General features: G+C 40.9%; 2 protein-coding genes across 12 annotated transcripts in view; one reads left to right on the forward strand and one right to left on the reverse strand.

Moving 5' to 3' along the window:
- Positions 1-5,779, forward strand: part of lama2 (laminin, alpha 2) — a 163,910-nt gene extending 158,131 nt beyond the window's left edge. For all 8 annotated transcript variants that reach the window (XM_019261645.2, XM_019261641.2, XM_019261643.2 and 5 more), the window contains 10 exons: positions 962-1,074; positions 2,169-2,262; positions 2,354-2,449; positions 2,921-3,001; positions 3,161-3,238; positions 3,335-3,413; positions 3,548-3,679; positions 3,813-3,943; positions 4,169-4,388; positions 4,484-5,779. In XM_019261645.2, the coding sequence (XP_019117190.2) occupies positions 962-1,074; positions 2,169-2,262; positions 2,354-2,449; positions 2,921-3,001; positions 3,161-3,238; positions 3,335-3,413; positions 3,548-3,679; positions 3,813-3,943; positions 4,169-4,388; positions 4,484-4,644 (1,185 nt within the window). In that variant the 3' untranslated portion in view covers positions 4,645-5,779. The remainder of the gene's footprint in view (positions 1-961; positions 1,075-2,168; positions 2,263-2,353; positions 2,450-2,920; positions 3,002-3,160; positions 3,239-3,334; positions 3,414-3,547; positions 3,680-3,812; positions 3,944-4,168; positions 4,389-4,483) is intronic.
- A 512-nt stretch (positions 5,780-6,291) lies between these two features.
- Positions 6,292-20,143, reverse strand: part of rgs6 (regulator of G protein signaling 6) — a 76,381-nt gene continuing 62,529 nt past the window's right edge. For all 4 annotated transcript variants that reach the window (XM_019261663.2, XM_019261664.2, XM_027284171.1 and 1 more), the window contains exons 9-18: positions 19,067-19,148; positions 18,800-18,874; positions 18,353-18,454; positions 18,010-18,071; positions 15,777-15,887; positions 13,508-13,633; positions 11,141-11,327; positions 9,234-9,323; positions 8,361-8,414; positions 6,292-7,642 (exon numbers count right to left, since the gene is read on the reverse strand). In XM_019261663.2, coding sequence (XP_019117208.2) covers positions 7,592-7,642; positions 8,361-8,414; positions 9,234-9,323; positions 11,141-11,327; positions 13,508-13,633; positions 15,777-15,887; positions 18,010-18,071; positions 18,353-18,454; positions 18,800-18,874; positions 19,067-19,148 — 940 coding nt within the window. In that variant the 3' untranslated portion in view covers positions 6,292-7,591. The remainder of the gene's footprint in view (positions 7,643-8,360; positions 8,415-9,233; positions 9,324-11,140; positions 11,328-13,507; positions 13,634-15,776; positions 15,888-18,009; positions 18,072-18,352; positions 18,455-18,799; positions 18,875-19,066; positions 19,149-20,143) is intronic.

Raw genomic sequence — 20,143 nt, forward strand, 5'->3', positions numbered from 1 at the left:
AAAGCGAAGAGGAGAAGTTAGGGTGGAGGAAAGAAGAGAGAGATGGGAGGGGGAGACATGATTTTAGAGTAAAGGGCAAAGGAAAAGTTAAGCTGATAGGTGAAGAAGAAAATATTAAAGGATGGGGGAAGAGGTGCAGATAAAGGAGGAGAAGTTGTAGAGAGAATAAAGCAGCGAGTACGAAATAATGAGAGGTGAGGTGGACAGCACAGGAAAGGAAAGAATATGAGAGAGAAAATGTGAGTCAGAGAGATGAAAGAGGGCATGGAAGTAAAGGAGTGGAGAGGTACAGAGTAGAAACAGATGGGAAGACAGGAGGGGAAGAGGAAGACTTGGACAAGGAGGAGAAGAGGTGTGAGAATAAGGTTTGGAGTTTGACGACGCCTTCACTTGTATTACAACACTGACACCTTCTGGTTACTGGCTGAAGTGCAACCTTTAAAACATCGAGGGGCACAGGTATACTCCTCGAACACGTCGTTTACTCTGCTGCCAAAAGGAAACCCAAATCAAATGGAAATCATAGACTGTGGTGTATAACATAAAACACATAAAAAGACAATATGGGCAAGATTTATGAGAATCAAACTGTGGGAGGGATATCGATTTTTGAAAGTAGTAACAGATTTGAGGTGATGAAGGAAGAAAACAGCCGTATGCTGCAACTTGTTGGGACTGAAATGTAGTATGGTAACTGATAGAATGATAAATAGATATATAGTTTTAGTATATCAAGTTATTGTTTTGAATTTTCATTGCACATCCCATACCTCACTTACAATTTAATCTTCTAAACTCAATCTACCTGTGTTTGATGACCTGTGCAGATCAGAAGCACAAACCCTATTAGTGTGATCGACGTGTTCTGCTCAGGTGTTAAGGTTTCCTGTTGACAAGAGGCAACGGGAGCAGAGAGTTGAAACCCTGTCAGCGTAACTGACATGTTATGTCCAATCTCCAGGATTCATGTGCATCAGCTGTGGCCCCGACAGCGCTTGAGAAGGCCTATCAGTTCGGACTGACCAGGAACAGCCACATGAGCTTCGCTTTCGATGACACCAAAGTCAGAGAGAAGTATGTATTCAGAATAAATAATCTTGTTTTGTTTTGTGGTACTGACCATATGCAGAGCTGCAGATATACTGAGCTTTTTGAGAAACTTATACCATAGTTGCATAGAATCTTACAACTATATAGTACTGAAGGACAGATTCATATTTTTTATTTGATTATATATTGTAATACAAGAGCACTGCTTTCTAAGTAAAAGTCCTGTATTGTAGTGTATAGGATTTAGCAGCATCTAGTGGTGTAGTTGCAGATTGCAACCGGCTGGTTTCACACTCATTGTAAAAGAGAAACTACAGTGGCCACAAAAGATGTGAAAAACAAGTTTGTCTGTTCTTTGCTAGAGTAGAAACTTGGTGGTCCAACAACTATAGATAATAAAGGGTTTGTTCTAAGGTTACACAAACAGAATATACTACTACTACTTCAGTGTGTATCATCATTGCTGATTAGGTGGAGGTCAATTGAACCACTTTATACACTCTTGGCTAGTTTAGTCTGTAACAGCGCATCATATTTTATTAGATCTTATCTGGCAGTAACTATAAAAAGGATGTAGTTCGGTTAAAAGTACAATATTCGACTCTGATATGTATTTTGCTGCATTCCACCACTGCAGATGTAGCTTTACGCCTGCCACATGTAACATACCCAACCCAGAACACTGACCCGTGTGGGTGTGCTTGTATGTATCTTGTCAGGTTTTTGCTCAGATCCCACACTATGGAGCGCAGTTCTACATAAATAAAGGAAAACCGGAGTGAGTGAGTGAGTGATAGTTTGGACGGGATAAGATGTCTGCAGGTCAAAAAGAAATCCAGGGAAACTTTCTCTATGAATATTGAATTAGTGAACCCATCCTGCAAACAGACTGACAGCAGCAAAAATAACAACGTCGAAAAGATAAAAGAGAAAATCCCATATAGATATACATCCATCAAGTCTAGAGACAAGGCAAGGGCTTGTGTACATTTTAGGTACTCTGTTGATCTGATAGTTTTGTTAATGGATGAGCAGAGAAGGGAACAGTGTGTTGTCTAATGAGTATTTGTTTACTGTAAGTCAGCCTGTTCACTGTCACTGTTCTGTGTATCTGTCAGGCTAATCATCGAGTTTGAGCTGAGGACGAAGGAGGAGTCCGGCCTCGTCCTCTACATGGCGAGAATCAACCATGCTGACTTTGTTGCCATACAGGTGTTTTATTTTTTCACCAATTTGTTCTCGTTTGTTTCACAAAGTTAATGTCATCCCTCCATCATGACACCCTCTCTCTCTCTGCCTGCAGATCAAGGACGGACAGGTTTGTCTCGGTTATGATCTTGGTCACGGAAACATATCGGGCTGCGTCCCATTCTCTATCAATGATGGGAACTGGCACAAGGTAGGACAGCCGTTCAGACTTTCATCCATGCTTGTGCTTGTTTTACAGATTCACAATTTGTTCACTCATTCATTAAGAATTAATTCATTTAGATTCTTTATTATACATGGCCAGGGTCTTTAACAGGGGGTCCTCAGAGCAACATGGTTTTATATAATGTAGTAGGGGGTCCCTGCTATACAGGCAAAAATTTCAACTGACTTATTCTGTCCTCTTTATTTCTGTGTATACTTATGATTATCACATACTCTACATACAGTTATTTACTGACTGACGTCCTTGCTTCATGCAGTCCAGAACGTCAGATCCTGAAGTAGAATTTACATAGATTTATGCTCATTTCTTTCTGGCTGTAGTGATCCTGTGAAAGGACTCTACTGTACTTCCTCTCTTTATCACTCCTCCATCTAATATTTGCAGTTTACTAGCTTCCTCTTCACGTCTATTGATCTTCTTTCTTTTCCCTCTCAGATCCGTGTGAGTCGCTTCAAGCAGAGAGGTCTACTCACAGTCGACGTGCGATACAGTAAACAAATGATCAGTCCAAAGAAGGTAGGTGTTTTCTACTCTGACCACTTTTCTTCTATATGACTGCACATGCAAGAGCTTACGTGGCAGATTAGTAAAAAGAAAAAAAAAGATCTTTCAGTCGTGCATTTGTTGACCGAGTTTAAAGTTTGTTGTATTAATAATTTATCTTCTTCTTACCAGGCTGACCTGTTAGATGTGGTGGGAGTGGTGTATGTTGGTGGATTACCAACAAACTACACCAGCAAGAGAATAGGACCGGTAAAAAACATACAAATACACACGCACAGCAACATTAACTAAACTAAAAGACTATTAATGAGTTTTTAACCAATCATTCTCTTCTTTTGTTTCTAGATCCTCTACAGCATCAATGGATGTATCCGTAACTTGAAGATGGTGGGCAGTCCAGTCAGCACCAAATCACCTACTACAGGTAACAAAGTCATACTCTATGTCACACACTTGTAACCATCCATAATCTGTTTAGAACGATCTTCTGTTTGTTGTTTTGTTAATACTACAAAGTAGGCGGAGTAGATTTGTTTCTAACCTCTTCCCTATGTGCAGGTCGCCTTGAGGCCATCACTGAGGACTTTAATTTGAACATGGACACGCCCACCTCCAGTCACATGGTAGGGCGATGCTTTGTTGCAACTGAAACGGGCACCTATTTTGAAGGCACCGGCTTCCTGAAAGCAGGTGAGACACTGACAAGCCACTCGCATGCTGTAGCTGCTGCTACTGTACTGCAACCCTTATCCCAGTTCTTATTTTAAAAAACAAGCCTTTTCTTGTTATAAAAGTGAATAATAATCCCTCTTTCTCTCTCTAGTGTCTTCTTACAGAGTGGGTCTGGATGTGTCGATAGCATTAGAGTTCAGAACCAGCAAAACCAATGGAGTTCTTTTGGGTGTCAGTAACCAAGCCAGCGATGGACTGGGACTAGAAATCGTCGAGGGCAAGGTACGTAACAATGACTACAGGAATATTTGGGGAAATGCACCTTTATGTTAGACGAAAAGGTCAAAGCTAAAAGTCTGTCCAACAGTTTAAAAAAAAAAAGTAAATGTCAAACTGTTCCTTTAATCTACTTTGAAAATTTAATTGTGCAGATTTCATTAGTATATGCTGTACCTAGGCACAATATGACAACAATACATGTTTCCATATTCCCTCCCCTCTACCTAGCTGCTCTTCCACGTTGACAACGGAGCTGGACGAATCACAGCGGAGCACATGCCAGAGGGAGACGGCTTCTGTGACGGCCAGTGGCACTCCATCACTGCTAACAAGTTACGCCACAAGGTGGAGCTGGTGGTCGACGGGAAGCGGAGCCAAGCAGAGAGTCCCGACGCACGCTCCAACACATGTGACACCAACAACCCCATCTATGTCGGAGGATATCCTGGTACGAGCGCCTTCTAACACACAAACAGTACTATGTACAGGGTGTATATATATATATGTCGTATATCAACTCACTGGTTTATTTCTCTGTCTTAGCTGGAGTTCATCAGGCAGCTCTCTCCACCAGCACTTCTTTCAAAGGTTGTATGAGGGACCTGAAGATCACCAAGGCTTCGAAGACGCTGGACGTGCAGTTCAACAAGTCTCCAGAGATTAAAGGAGTCCAGCCTCTCTCCTGTCCTGCTGTAGCTGCCTAACCGGCACCACAGAGCTTCCCCTAATACAGCACTTCACCAGCTACACCGTCAGGGCACAGTGTTTATATAATAGTAATCAGATTCTATGTGCCTGAATCACAAAATAAAATTAATGTTGCCACAAGGTGTGTAAACATACGTGTGGTAAAATATGACTAAAAACTTCTAAGCAGCAAGGAAACATTTGTGTCTTGCTCCTATCTGGGGCCACCAACATGCAAAGTTACCTGGTTCAGTGTTTAGTTTCCAAAGTGCAGACAAATCTCAAAAACATCTCTGCAGTAAATTCTTCAAGTTCACCATCGTACTTTCAGTATAAGACCCTGACAGCACGAACAGTGCAAGGCTCTAAACAATAAATCTACAAATAAAGGTCTCAAAATGTTTGAAAACTTCTTTCATAGTTTGTCAGCTCACGTGAAGGATGATGTTATTATTAAGACCTGTGCTCACAGTATTAATTATATTCTGACACGTGTGATTGTATTTCAGTCTCTCTTGCTGAGGTAAAACAGGACATGTGGAGTCCTTGAATGATTTTATCCTTGTTAAAGAAAAAAAAAAGTGAAAAATTAATATTTCTGTGTGAATTTTCTACATTTGTCCTTCATAAACCTTGTTCCACTGATGTTCACTTCTTCATGAAGGAATAACACTGACTCCAAATATGAATCCAACATATTTTAGATAAATGTTTATCAAACAAAGCTGGACCTATTTTAGCCCTCTGTACGGCAACAGAGGTTGCGAACAAGTTCTTAAAAGTTTTTTAAAAACAATTTGATGCATCTAATAGCTCAAAAGCCAGAAGAGGAGTTCAATATTTGTCATTACTTAATAATCCAAATAATTACATGAAGAATCTACTTGATTACCCCAATGCTGTGAATACAAGCAGTAAAATTTTAACCTGACCATCGATATGATCAATCGATTGATAGAATATTCACACAGGCTGCAGCTTGTGTTACTGAAGGTACAAGGTTTCTGCAGGACAGTATTGGTAGTGTATGCTCTGCATGTTGTGTTTCAAATATACTCCTGACAGCATCTCACAGATTGTCCTGTCCTTCTTTAAACAGATTAGTGAGAATGTTGAAATGCATTTTTTTGGAAATAAACTTCTGAACCATGAGGCTGTGTCGCGTGGAATCGTTCATGGAGGAGATATTTTTTTAAATTTAATATTTACTGAATGTATTTTTACTGAAACTCCAGCAGGTGGTGATGCTGCTGCTGCTGCATCCACTTAAAGCCGTGCGTGTGATTGGATTAGAAACTGCACAGCTGGATCTGCTAAATGAGTTTCAAATTGATTTTCATAGTCTCATAACTGGAGGTTTTAGTTTTAAATTAATTACTTTTTTGGGGATATTGCTTATGATTTTAATATAAAATTATAAATTAAACTGTCAAAGTTCATTCAGTGATTTATGTATGCCCGTCGTGCTGATTTTATTCAATATTTCAGTCAACACATTTACTCACTTACATTCCCAGTGCACTAGAGGGCAGCATGTGAACACACAGAGCATGTACCTGTTCAACAGCTGCTGTTTGGCTCCAGGACTGCTTTGGAAACTTGACACGTGACGTAAAGGTGAATTTCTTTGCAGCTCCTGGAGGAATTAATACACACACGTGAAATAACAAGCAAGATCTCTCTCCTTATTGTGCATTCCTCTTTTTTTTATTATTATTATCGTGGTCCTCTTTACATGAAGGTGAAGAATGTTCAGCTCACTAAAACTCATCGTGGCTGCCTGAAGTGGAATGTTCAGAAGAATAGAATAAATCCTAACACCGTCATCATCATTACACCTGTTTTCTTTCTTTCTTATTAAATGAGCAACCTGTCTTTACCTTTTTATGACAACAAGATTACACGTCTGTCTGTTCAGAGCGGTCGGAGAAACGCTTGCTAAAAATAGACAACAGGACTGGCAGTGGAAATCTATTAAATGAATATTTTTCTTTATTTTTTTCCATGCGAGATAATCTAAGAAATAAATAGATTTTTTTTCCAGTGCTGTGACACATTTTGTTGGACAGTTTGTGCTGATGGCACCTCTCTCATTTCAGCCAATAATATTAATGATGATAATAATAATAAACACCCAGTGCTCCCAGAAAATTTTGAAAAGATTATTTCCATTTGTTTCCAGGAATGACGTACCAGAGCAGGAACTGTACAGGTTTGTCAGTCAGTCTGTAACAGGCATAAAAACAGACAAATGTAAACACATGTTCTAACACACTAAACCACTGTTGGACACACAGAGGTTGTGTATCTTGTGTCATCCTTCGTGGATTGATCAAAAAGCTCATTTACTCTAAAAAAAAATGGTTGGTGTACTACCTCCACCCTGTTCCACCATCAAAAGAAGTCTGACCGGCATCAATGTGAAGACTGATCAGGTCAGACAGATGTTTACCTCATCCCTTCGTTCCCTTATATCATCCTAGTGAATGACGTGAGATAAAACAGATAGCTACAGCATTAATCTAAGTCTCGGCATTCAAGCATTCCATGTTTTACATCACTGAAAGTAAAGCGGTAGCCTCTTCAGCTAACATGAGTGTAGAGATAGTAGAGAAAAACAACAAAGAGAGAAAGGACAAAGCCTGGCGTGGTGCAGCAGGGCTTTCTGAGTGGAAACCTCCTAAAGAAGAGTAGCATTGTTTGTCCTCTACGCTGTGACAGCACTGTCCTGGTGTCAGGTCTGGTGACTTATTGCATGATGTCAGTCCTCTTCAACTGATCTGAGGTGATTTTCAAAACGTGGTGGCGGTCCAGACCAGCAGCCTATAGGGCTCGTTTTATGCCGCCCCTCACCCGCCTCCCACGGCCACACCCAAACACCCCAGGGTCTTTTTTTCCACCTGCTCTCCCGGAGGTAAGCAGCTCTTCTGGGTATGGTTCCTTCTACTCTTGATCCACGCCTGGTCAGGACGACTGCATGAGGCCCGTCAGACGTTTGCCCGTCAGTGACTTGCCCTGGTGAGGGAGCAGAGAGCGGGTTAAAGGGGGGTGAGGGCTGTCCAAACAGCATCAAGTTAAAAGCTTTCTTGAGGGTTTAGAAAGACCAGTGTGGGAGGAAAAATGAAAGAAATGAAAGAGTGGTCTGCAAAAAAAAGGAAAAAGCATGCCCAGTAAGACTTGTATAACATTTCTTTATTGATTCTTGGCCTTTGATGTAGTGTGTCTATGAAGAGATGCGCTGTTTGGTTTGCAGGTTGCAGGTCACCTGCAGAGGTTTTATTAATCACAGCATAGACTGAATGAATGAAGCCAATATTACAGAGCACAGAGATGTCCCAATCCTCTGTATTTAGTGTGATTTTACACTGTGAACCCTCTCTTTATGGATTCATCCTGCATCTCCTCTGTAATATCCCTGCAAGCTATTCTTTTTTTTCAAAGCCGGACAAGCAATTAGTGCAATGAAGTGCAAAATTATCGCAGAGGCGTCAGTGAAAATGTTTGTATTACTGAGCGCGAGCGACGGTCACATTAAAACTTTTGTACGGTACAAACTGATCTTGTAGCTTTCATTATTAGAACAGTGAGCGGGAGTCGGAGAAACCCTTCACGACACTAATAAAGAATCAAGTCTAATAATCTCTCGTGCGGTAGCTGTAATAATTCCTCCTCCGTTGCTCCAGTTTTGCTGGGACTGCTGGGGATATGGTACAGCATAGTGATTTATACTCACCACACTGCGAGTGAACTTCTCCAGGGAGGTGCGTCGGCCCTGCTCTGTTTCAGGCTGAAGAGTCAGAAGAAAAATACAAAAAAAAGGGGGGGAGGCAACAGTTCAACATCTCAGTGTGTAAAGCTCATATCTGCATGCATCTCACAAGCTCTCCATTCGATAGTAGTTAGAGGTCATCAAATTGAATTCATGTTGTGCAGCATCTTCCACTGCATATCTGCTTCATGGCTAAATTCAACTAGAGCAGTGGTTCTTAACCTGGGTTCGATGGAACCCTAGGGGTTCGGTTAGTAGGTCTCAGGGGTTCGGTGGAGCCTCCGCCCTGGAATTTTTTATACCATTTGTTACAACATATCTTTGTGAGCAATCGTTTGAGGATGCTGGACATAAAAACTAAGAAAAGGAACAGACTTTGCTGTGAAAATGACATGAGACTGGCACTTGCCAAGGTGAAGCCACGCATATCTGAACTGGTCTCTCAAAGGCAACAGCAGAAGTCACACTGAGGTAAGTTGTTGTGAGTTCATGCACTGTGTTGGTTTTGTTATTTGAACAAGGTGATGTTAATGCACGGTTCATTTTGTGCACCAGTAAAAAAAATCATATTTTATTTTTTACTAAAGAAGGGTTCGGTGAATGAGCATATGAAACTGGTGGGGTTCGGCACCTCCAACAACGTTAAGAACCACTGAACTAGAGGTACAATAAGTGAGAAAATACCCTTCATAATGTCCCATTATGTCCCTTTAACAAAGCCACCTTGGTGAGTACAATCAGTCCATGCTATGTGCAACCATACAGTTTTATACTTTATACAAAGCATGTGCAGAAATTGACCCACGACGAGATGTCGACAAACTCAGACCCGCTTACTTTCTTCCTCGCCATCAGCAGGTCTTGGTACACGTTGGAGCGCAGGAAGCGCGTGTAGCTGTCACTTTTCATCAGCTTGTAGATGTGATCCTGAGTGGAGAGAGATGACACATGGATCTACAGTAAATGTGAACGAGATGGAGGATGTGTGATGTATGGCTCCGTGCTAATGACGTACAAAACTTGCACACTCAGCGTGTAAACTAAACAAGGCAGTCACCGAGGGAGAGAGATCATCGGCGCACATTGACTAACTGACAGGAGAAATCCTTTTGTTTTAAAGTCTTCCCTTTAAAGCCTGCAACACGAGAGGAAATTTGATAGACACCGCCCAACCCTCCCCCCAACGATTCTTTCCACCGACCTTATCTATCTCCCAGCGCGGCGTATTCTCTAGAAATCACTCCACACTATAAACCCATTAGTTGATATTGGTGAAGCGTGTGAGAAAGACAAATGGGGCAGACAACAGTGTGGGGGGATAGAGTTTCTGAAGAGGCAAGCGACTGACAATGATCACCTGAAGAGAGAGAAATTAAAAGGGTGATATATCCATTATGAATGACCCTGCAGTGCGAGAGAAGGCGGGGGGAGTTTTGTTATTACCGCATACTCCCAGAGGAAGTACGCCTATATGGACATGCATGCAGGATACACCGACATCGATGAGAATCGTGATATTTATGAATGAAATGTTGATATTTTGGTAATATTGTGTTAACAATATAGCTTTTCTTAAATCTTTATGTTCACACTCTAACATCGTAGGTGGTTGTAATGCTGGTTGCCAGTGTTACAGTTACAGAAAGATATGTACACTTGATACAATTCTCATGCCTGCGTGTTAATTATATATCTACAGAAAGCAGCTGATGAGCTTAGGTTATCATGAAGCTCGGTCAAGAAATAGTTCTGCACATAACTCTCTATTAAAATACAAATTGTCGGTCTTTACGTGGATTAAACAATCAGTGAGATTTAGAGGTGCAGCATTTTTTGCATGCGGTGTGTTATATATAGAGAGTTCCTGCTGTTCGGCTGAACGCGGAAAAAATTGCACAGTGCAGTTTCATAATAGCACAGATGAAGCGTTGCCTGCTTTGTGTGATTTAGCATCTCGCTCCTTGTGTGTGTCCTGTATAACCAGGTGATTATGCTATTCTTTTGTATGCACAAGCACTTTTGTCAGACTGCAGGGGGTGCAACCATGAAGTTTTTTCAACTTTTCCACACTGTAGCCTGCAGTGTTTAAAAGTATTATCAGCTTTTAACTGGCTAATAAATGATACTGTATATTAGAATATGCCCTCTGTGAGGATGAGTGAGCATAGATAATACAGGATGGATGGATATTAGGTGAGGAAAGTGAAGGGGCTAGTACAGTATGATGGTAAATACACCTTCTACACTACAACTAAGCCAATTACCTTATAAAGCATGCAATTGTCAGTCTGATCAGCAGGCTATAGGTGAGCAGAGGGTCACTCTTTAGACAGTAGGTTTATTATGTTAAAAGGCAGCAGGCGGATTGTTTATGCATATTAGTGAATTTCAGTGTAGCCACACAGATTAACCTTTCAGCTGACGGGTGGGAATAAAGAGGTTTGGATCGACTCTGCATGGCATTGTAACTACACTCTCTGTTTTGCATTTAATTTATACACATTTGATTTGTTTGTGTGGGTGAATGAGTTAATGAGGTTTTAAAGGCATTTTAGTCACTTTTTTTGTGTTTTCATTAAAACTGCAAACCCTGTACGTCCGAAGCAAAATGAGGAATATGTATAAAAAACATCTACCAATGAGACTCAAAATGAGGAATATGTATAAAAAACATCTACCAATGAGACTACACTACTGCATTGCTATTCCTTCTGCCTTTCTTCCCGTGTCTTGGGTTTGCTCACCTGCGCGTCCTCGTAGCTGTATCGTCCGGGGTCTTTCAGGTTCTGGCTCGTGCGTTCATAGCTGTGGGAGTCCAGGTTGATGGAGCTGGGTGCGCCCTCTGCCAGGAACTCTGCCCAAATGTCCTGCGCCCTCTGTGACACATCCTGCTGGGGCATCCTCTTCAGGTCCTGCACTGCCAACCAGAACCTGCAACGCAAATCAAACTCAGCTCAGATAAGGAGTGGACCTAATGAGTGTCTGAACAACGTGATGCACAGAATTTAACTGTCTGTTTATGACTGCCCAAATAATAAAAAGGATTTTCTCTCACTATCAGTGACTTCAAGATTTATGTATATGATATGATACGAGTGGTTTAAGTGGACATTTTTAGTAATGGGGTTTAGAATAAAATACAATGCAACAGTCTTCAAAAAATGTAAACACAACACATGGATTTAAATCTTCAATGCTGCAACCTGAAAGTTCCAGCTGAGAGAAAACTCAGCATGAGGAGGATTCAGAATCTATAAAATCTCTCAGATTAAAGAATAAAAAGTACGCAGATAAAGCTGGATTTAAAAAAAAGTACATTTTAAATGAACATGGATCACAGTGAGTCTGAAAACTGAATCTCTTTAAAGACATAAAGCGTGAATCCAGTGAAGAAAACGTCTTATTTATTCATTTTAGAATCTTCATCATGATTTTTTCAGATGCAGTAAATGTCCAGTATGAGAGAGCTGGTAAGCAGGGAAGCAGATCATGAACTGTGTCATACACCAGAGGCAGCAGAGAGCCACGAGCAAGGCTGCCTCTAAAATTGGTTTATATCTGTAATGATCTGTGGACTGGTTCAACAATATTGAGAGAAACACCTCTGGGATCTGCTTCTCTCCATCCACTCTATATATTTCTCACTCACTGTCACTCTCTCCCCTTCAGGAGTGCTCTCTCCAAGAGCTCTCTCATAAAAGCAAAAGCAATTAAAAGATCCGGAAGAGAGGAACAAGAGAGATAGTGGGGGTGAGGAGACTGGTGGGCTGGCCAAGAGGTGAGAGGCGTATGCTCTGTGTCTCATATCGTCTGGATGTGTTTGTCTTATCTCTGCTGTCTCTCACAGATGATGATTCCTAACAGCTCTCACCTTCTCTCTGGATTTTTTAGATGTGCACACCCACTTTATGTTGCTCTACAGTATAAAAGACCCAAACATGATAAAGTCTAAATGAAGGATGGACTTAATATCTGTGCTGTGACACAACACATGTGTGAACTCAAAAGGACACGCAGACCAGGTCGTCGCTAACAAACCGCAAGGTGTTCCTCCACTGTTGATTTATAGGATATGGGTGACGGTCCATGCTGCTGCTGATGCTGCTGTTTGCCAGCTGTGTGTGTCGTCTCCGGACACTGTGGGCTGTGGATGTGTGTGAACGTGGGCGAGTGTTTGTTTCAGGGGTTTATCTTATCTTTTCAACCGTAAAATGAGAAGATGATAAACAAATGGTCTAAATCAGACACTAAATCAGTGTCTAGTGTTGATGATGAAGTAGAAAAGTACACACACGTGCATGAAGGTGCAGTATGTTGGTGCAGTAGTAATATTGAACTTTGGAGAGAGCTAGTCTGATTGCAGCAACCTCAACTCCAACATACAGATTATTTATTGTGGATGTGTGTATTGCCAACAAGTCAAACTAATACTTCAACTTCTGTTTTTATGCATTTTTACATACCACCCCATGCATACCAGCACAATTAATCTGAGACAAATATTATATTGATTCTGTTCATACCAGCACAATTAATCTGAGACAAATATTATATTGATTCTGTTCTCGGTGCTCATGCAGCTTTGGTCTGACTGGTGTTCAGAGCATTTAGACTTCTGTGAGTGCCGCCTCTTTTCTTTGTGTTCCTTGTGTTTTGGGGAATTGGAAAATCACTCACTTGTGATTTGTTTCCTTACATTTTTATGGTGTGAAAGTGGACTGAAATTGTAGGTTGGAACAAAAAAATGGATGCCCAAGAGAAATAGATTGTTATCTTGCCATTTTCAGAGCACTGAAAGCTCTTGAATAACTTCTGTACTCTCCTCACGACGTCACAAAATAGTGCAGCTTTAAATTTACACAAAATTATGTGTCAGTGAAGTGCATCTTTCTAATGCATAAGAAACTTTCCTTTAAAGCTGCCACTTTCTTCCATTTATTCACAACACATACTCGATGTAAAATGGACCGTCGCAGTGCGCCACATGATTTTTCTCACTCTCTGGAGCGCAGCACATTAAGAAAAACAAATGTAAAAGCTTTCATGAACTGGCAAAAAAATATCACCGTAACATAAAAATTGATGATTTCTGAAGCATCTTGCATCCTCACCTCAGGTTTTCGGAGCTGAACTCTGACTCCAGGAACTTGAGGAAGAGCTCCTGTCCTGCCGGGTCCTTCAGGGCTTCCTCCAGAGAGAAACCCCACTTCTTCACCCGCTGCTGACTGGGCTCCTTACTGGGAGAAGGAGGGAAAGAGACAGAGCGCGGTATGAACGCCCACCTGAAGCTTGTGCAGGGATGTCAAGATTAAACACATTAGAAGAGATTAAATTACAGGGAATTAGTGGAGAAACGTGTGAGGAGCGCTGACAGATGAATACAGAGGAAGGGATAAGACAATAAAACCTAAAATTCCATTGAAGATGGTTGAAGTTGATGTGTCTGGAAAAGCTGAGCATTACGACGACGTTCATCCAAAAATCCAATTTTAATCTCTGCGGGGAATATATTTTCTCCTTTTCCTGCAATTAATCAATTCATCTGAATTATTAAGCCACATTAGGCACAATGATTATACGTCTGCTCTAATTAATTCCTGCATAATTCAGGCAGGCCAGGAATGCAGAGCATAGTGCAACCTGTTGGGAGATTGTGACCGCTTCATCAACTTCAAAACTCTTGAGATAATATTTCCATCGATGATAATTCTGAGATTGCCCAATATTTGCAACACATAAACTGAGATGGGTTATTTAATTTGGATCGACTGAGTAAGGTTATTCAAAATAATTACATATGAATATTCAGTGCTCGACTTAGTACCATTATTAGATGACCAGTTCTACAACAGTGACGTGTTTTTATTGTGTCATGATTCAAAATATATTTGTGCAAAGTTTGAATTAAAATTGAAATAATCTTACAGAACTGACGTGAAGTAAGACCGCCGTAAAGAATCCAAAAAAGAAACTTTAAGATTATTTTTTTGGCCTTTTATGCCTTTATTGATAGTACAGCTGAAGATAGACAGGAAGCAGACAGAGGGGGAGTGACACGCAGTAAATGGCCGTCCGATGCGGGATTCGAACCGGGGCCAGCTGCAGCAAGGACTATAGCCTCCACACACGGGGCGGCCGCCCAGCCCACCACACCACTGACTGCCCCATAAAGAATCAAAATTGAGAAGAACCATATGTAAAGTCTCAAAACCTGTCGCCTACATTACCCACAATCCAACTCCTCCAATGACAGTTCAGTCAGAGATATTGTGGCTAGCCTTGAGATGCTTCCTTTAAAGTGACACTGTGTAACTTTTCTACCATAAAATAATTTGAAACGATTTATAAGGTGACTGGTGTCTCCGTCATTCCCACTCTAAGCCCCATATGTCTGTTCTTGCACTAACTTTGTGCTCCGGGTACGATCACCCACCACAAACTATTGGCTGCTGGGCATCAATTCTGTAATCTACAGAGTTTGCCTTATGCTGCTGTTAGCTCAGATTGTTAGCCGGGCTGCCCGTGCAGAGAGCTCAGAGTATTGAGGAGATGTTTAGGCGTTTTAGACCACCACTGGGATGAAGAGGTCCTAAAAGCTTTGCACTTTGTCATCCCGTGTGAGCCTGCCCTTACAGTGAGCAACATCAGGCTTCTTCTCAGTGTGCATCTATCAGCTCTCTGTACCTTGGGGCACGAGATAAAGCTGATGGGGAGCAGAGCTGGTGTCTAGCCAGAACTGAAGCTGGGCAAGTGGGCAAAGTGACCGGGCTCAGCAGCCTCTATGGACGTAATGTCAGAAGCAAAGACCAAAGGGGAAGAATTTTCCATTTCTGTTCACACTTGTAGTCTTCAGCTGATTCAAGTAACATCACTCGAGGACATTTAACAGACTTCACACAGCTCTGTGTGGAGAAAACTAAAAGCAGCTGAGGATATCTTCGACCAGAAATTAAAGCGAGGTGACATAAACAGTCTGAAAGTGACATTTACGTTAAGCCAAATGTCTTTCCACAAGAATTCAACATAATTTCAGAGTCTAGTAATATTTTTGATTACAACAAAATGCCTGAGGGCACACTGGAAAAGACTTCTAACCTGTCAACAATGTTAAGATTCACCTTATTTTCTGTCAGTGTGGCAGCTCTTTCACTGAGTTTTACATTCAATTTATTGTGGTCTGTACATAATTATACAAACAATCGGTAATCAAAAAATAAACAATAACAAAATATATAAAGGAATATGTCAATATTCAATTAAAAGTTCATGATTATCACAATCCCTATATATTATAAACACTGTTTAACAGATTATATGTGACTTGAACTATGAAATAAAGAGAAAAATGTTCACTGTTCTGTAAAAAATGCTGTTTTGTACCTGGCCTCCAGATCCCAGAGGGAGGGATCATCGCTGGTCCACGGGTTGGACGGTTCTGGTGCGGTCACAAACGGGTCATACTCCATGTACTGCTCGGTGTAGCTTATCAGACTAAAATACAGATAAATACAGAGGGACAGAAGACAGAGGAGTTTGAGGGGAATAGCTGGACAAAAGTGACACTTTGACCGTTTGTTCTGAAGTAAATTCAGAATCTAAAGACCCCTTCGCTGGCAGGAACATCTGTTCTGAGAGAAAAAGTTTAGATTTTGACTAACAAAAACCAAAATCTATCCTATACTAAGACTTAAACTCAATTAAATAGAGGATGTCAGACAAAGACATCTAATTGTTAGACCGAACAGAGGTCCTCTGTATGTATGTAACAGCCACACACAGAGCATGGAGAGAATCAGGACCCTGGAGAGCGACAGCAGGAAAATAATCCATTCCAACCAAAGTTTTAGAAAATAAAAGAAGAATTACGCTTTAATTACTGAAATACTTTTGATTTAAGAATATCTACTGACAAGAAAATATACCCAAACAGTTAGAAACAAACAGAGTTATGAGTAAAATATATGTTTTGAGCCCCAAAAGAGGTAGGTTGCATCCTCAGCATGAAACCTCCAGGCCAAAGAAGAGTAACATGTAGCTGGAAGCAAAGTGTCATCCTGGGAGAGCCTGCCTTCCTAGTGTGTGTTTATCGGCTTGTTGAATGTACTCTGTGCTGGTTTAATCAATATTTCTTGTCTGGTCAAACTTCCATATGCACAGAAGAAAAAGGGTTTCATGAAACACACTGTTAAGACTGCAGAGACGAGCTCAGGCACTAAACTAAAAGCAGGCATCAACAAACCATACACCCACATGTCAGCAAGCGATTTTCTACCTGCAACGGTTCAGTCAACACATTTATCTTTTTTTTGTTTAGCAATTATCTTGTTTCAACAGCAGCTCAATCTTAGACTAACAGGCTGTCGATTTGTCAGAGAAACACTCCAACCCGCCGTACTTTCATATGCTCACTGACCCAAATAATAAAGAAGTGATTATAACCGACAAATTATTCCTGATGTGAAGCAGTTTAATACATTTATGATGCCAGTTGTTTTGAATGTTATCGTTCCAACGTGATTAATGTTGTCTGCCGTGTCGTTTCTCGTAGCGTTTGGATAAATACGGCCAAGCCGTCCGCTCTGTGGAGCACCAATTTAACCGAGCTGCGTTTGTGAAGTCAGGGGGTTAAAGGGTCAGAGAGGCAGAGCAGTGCAGCAGCCAGCAGTAATCACAGTTTTCTGCTCCGCTGGGAACTAATGTCTGTCCTGACTGACTGAGCAGACAATTGTCAGTCAAGCAAACACAGGAGAGAGGAGGGATAAGGACTAGAAACACATGTACATGCACGCGTATGCTTCGAGTCTCTCCTGCAATACAAGAACAAGAACACGTGTACAGCTTAATGCGACCAGCTCACATTAAAAATAACACCTGTGAAGCTTGCCATGGTTACAACCAGCATCTTCTGATATTAGTACTTTTTACCTCAAACCACCCTGCCTACCTTAACGCTTACTGTGTCTATTTACTTACTTACAATCTCAGTTCTAGTGCAGTAACATGCTGCAGTCTTTCCTGTTTGAAGATACACACACCAATTTGTATAGTCTTCCTTAAAATGTGGATTCTCAATGACAACAGGCTGAAAATACCAAATGCTATGGCAGATAAAGTTTGCAGGACTGTAAGATGGAGATGTTTGCGGTGTCCATAGAGCATTTCAATGGTCTATTCTTGGTTTCTAGACCCCATTTTAAAGCATAAGGTCAGATAAGGCAGGCCTTATTTTTCTCATTTCATGCTGAGTGACATGGCCTGTGCCTCGTCCATGGAGCCCCATTGCAAATTGCAAAACCGATGGGAGGGAAACAGAGAAATCCTGCGAGAAACCACAACACACTTAACCTATAACCCGATCCATCCCCAAACCAAAACGAAGCTGGTTTTATTCGTATGCTGCACTTCTAAACGGCAAACTGAAACCACCACAGCAGGTTCAGATGGGGGTGTCAAAACCAAATCACCTCCATCTGCCACCGCTGCAATACAGATACAGCAAAAGAGAAGTCATTCGGCTGATCATAGATGATCATGAGAGGTCAGAGAGGCTAATGGAATGTGTAAGATTGAAAGGATAAAGTTAAGACATGTTGTACAAGAGACCGTCCTGTACCTTTCAGCAACCTTGGACATCTTCATACGGTGCCGGTCTAGCTGTGAGTTCAGGAATAAGATCTGAAAGAGGAGACGACAGAAGTCAGTGTCAGTTTTATGAAATATCAGTGTATGGATTGCAGCAAACAACTGCCTCTGTATTACTGTAATAAACAAACAATGTTTCAGTTGGTTGGCAGAGAGAATTTGACTTTCTCTCTGCTATCATTGTTATGTGGCGGAAATCTCCAGAAAGCACTACAGCAGAAAAATGTGACCCGGTAGCAGAAGCTGTCAATCTTCTCTGCTTCTGCTGCAATGAAATCAAATGCTGGTGGAGTTACACAGCATAATGCTCCTACCTCTTTCTCCACATCCTCCTTGGTGCCTTTCCTGCAATGGTGCAGGGGAGTATGTATGGGACTCTGAGACTGTGTTCCCTCCTCCGCCAAACCGTACACCGACTGGTCCGTTCGAACAGGAGAGGTAATAGGGAGACAGAATGTGCACTTATTATTTCCTGCGGTGTAGATAAGGCACGGAAAGCCACCGTGGCACGGTGTTGTAAAATTAGAGGGATAAAAAATTGAGCAATTCAAAATATAATTGCATGCATGGAAGCAAATCTCATTAAAGGAGCAGTGTTGGTGTGATTAAGCTATTTGCCAGTTGATTACATAACATGAACAAAATCAAATCCATATTTTTTTGAATGAATCAACATTTATAGTATTTCTTTATGTGTGTATTTCCAGTAAGCGGAAGGATTTAGGAAACCCTTTAAAGGGTTAGCGTCACACTCATCATACCTTCTTAACTCTATGAGGGTTCTTCATGCGTCTACATTTCCTGATGTCCATCTCTGTCGTGTTGACACATCCAGGCTGGAGAGAGAGAAAAAAACCCAACATAAAAATGGTGATTTTGAGATTTATATTTCAGGTATTTCTACATTATTTTACAGTAAGCCAAAGAGAGGTAGGAAGTGGGAAGATAGAAAAGAGACAGTATGTGGATGGAAGATGGAAGATGAGGTAGGCGGCTTCAATCTCGCATGCACAGACAGAGAGGCTTACCACAGGTCTGTGGACGTCCCAGAAGGCTCTCTCCTGGCTGTCAAGGATCTTCCTCTCGGTTTTATCCTTTTTCCTGTCGATCCTGCAGATGAGATCAGTCAGTGTGAGAAATACAGCGCACAGCTTTCCTGGCATCAGCATTAAGATGTGGCAGCTAAATCAGGATGGGGAGGATAAGGAGGCGTGATGAAGATTATTGTGTCTGTATGTCCATCCGTTTTATTTTTAACAATACTGATGTGCTCACAGGTTTTGGCATGGTCCCTGTTATCTGTCTGTCCACCGTGTGACACTGTGGTTTTTTTTACTCTGCGGACAAATCTCCTGTAAGGATTTCATTTTTATGTGCAACGCTGATTGATCAGTGCTGCAAACTTCCACTAGTGTCTTTATTTAGAAATGTATCACAAGCTGCAATTTTTTACCTTTTTTTAACTTTAAATAATTAATCTGCTTGTCCTTTATGTACATTAACTTTTTTTGACAGATACCGGTTACTTGTCAGATCAAGATTTTACATAAACATGAGATCTTTGAAATAAACTACCCAAAATAAATAAGCACCACCATGACCAGCTGCAAACTGTTTTTTACGCATAAAAGCATAATAATCCAATATTATATTATATTATAAAGCCATTTTAAAGTTATTTTAGTTTTGATAGAGTAATATTTATTACATTTATGAACACAACATGGCTACAATTATCTGGATACTCTCTGGTATGCCTCTACAATCTAATGTCATCCAATACAACAAGCTCTGATACATACAGTATTGTACCTTTAAGTATATAATGGCCATTTGGATATCCAAATAAAGAATTACCAAACTTTCTGAGATAAAAATTACAATTCATCTGTTAATGATTGAGGTTGTAGAGGTGTTGTTTTGGACTTCTAATATTGATTGGCGTTATTGGAGTTGGCAAAACATCAGAAACACCTCGATATATAGTTAAATCTCTGACAGTGTCATTCAAAAATTTAATAAAGCAACATCGAATCATGTTCTCTAGGCAAAAGAACATAGTTTATATTTATAAATCACTGAGGATGGTGCTGCTAATATCTTGT

This window comes from Larimichthys crocea, chromosome XI (assembly GCF_000972845.2).
Source record: "Larimichthys crocea isolate SSNF chromosome XI, L_crocea_2.0, whole genome shotgun sequence".
Lineage (NCBI taxonomy): Eukaryota > Metazoa > Chordata > Actinopteri > Sciaenidae > Larimichthys > Larimichthys crocea.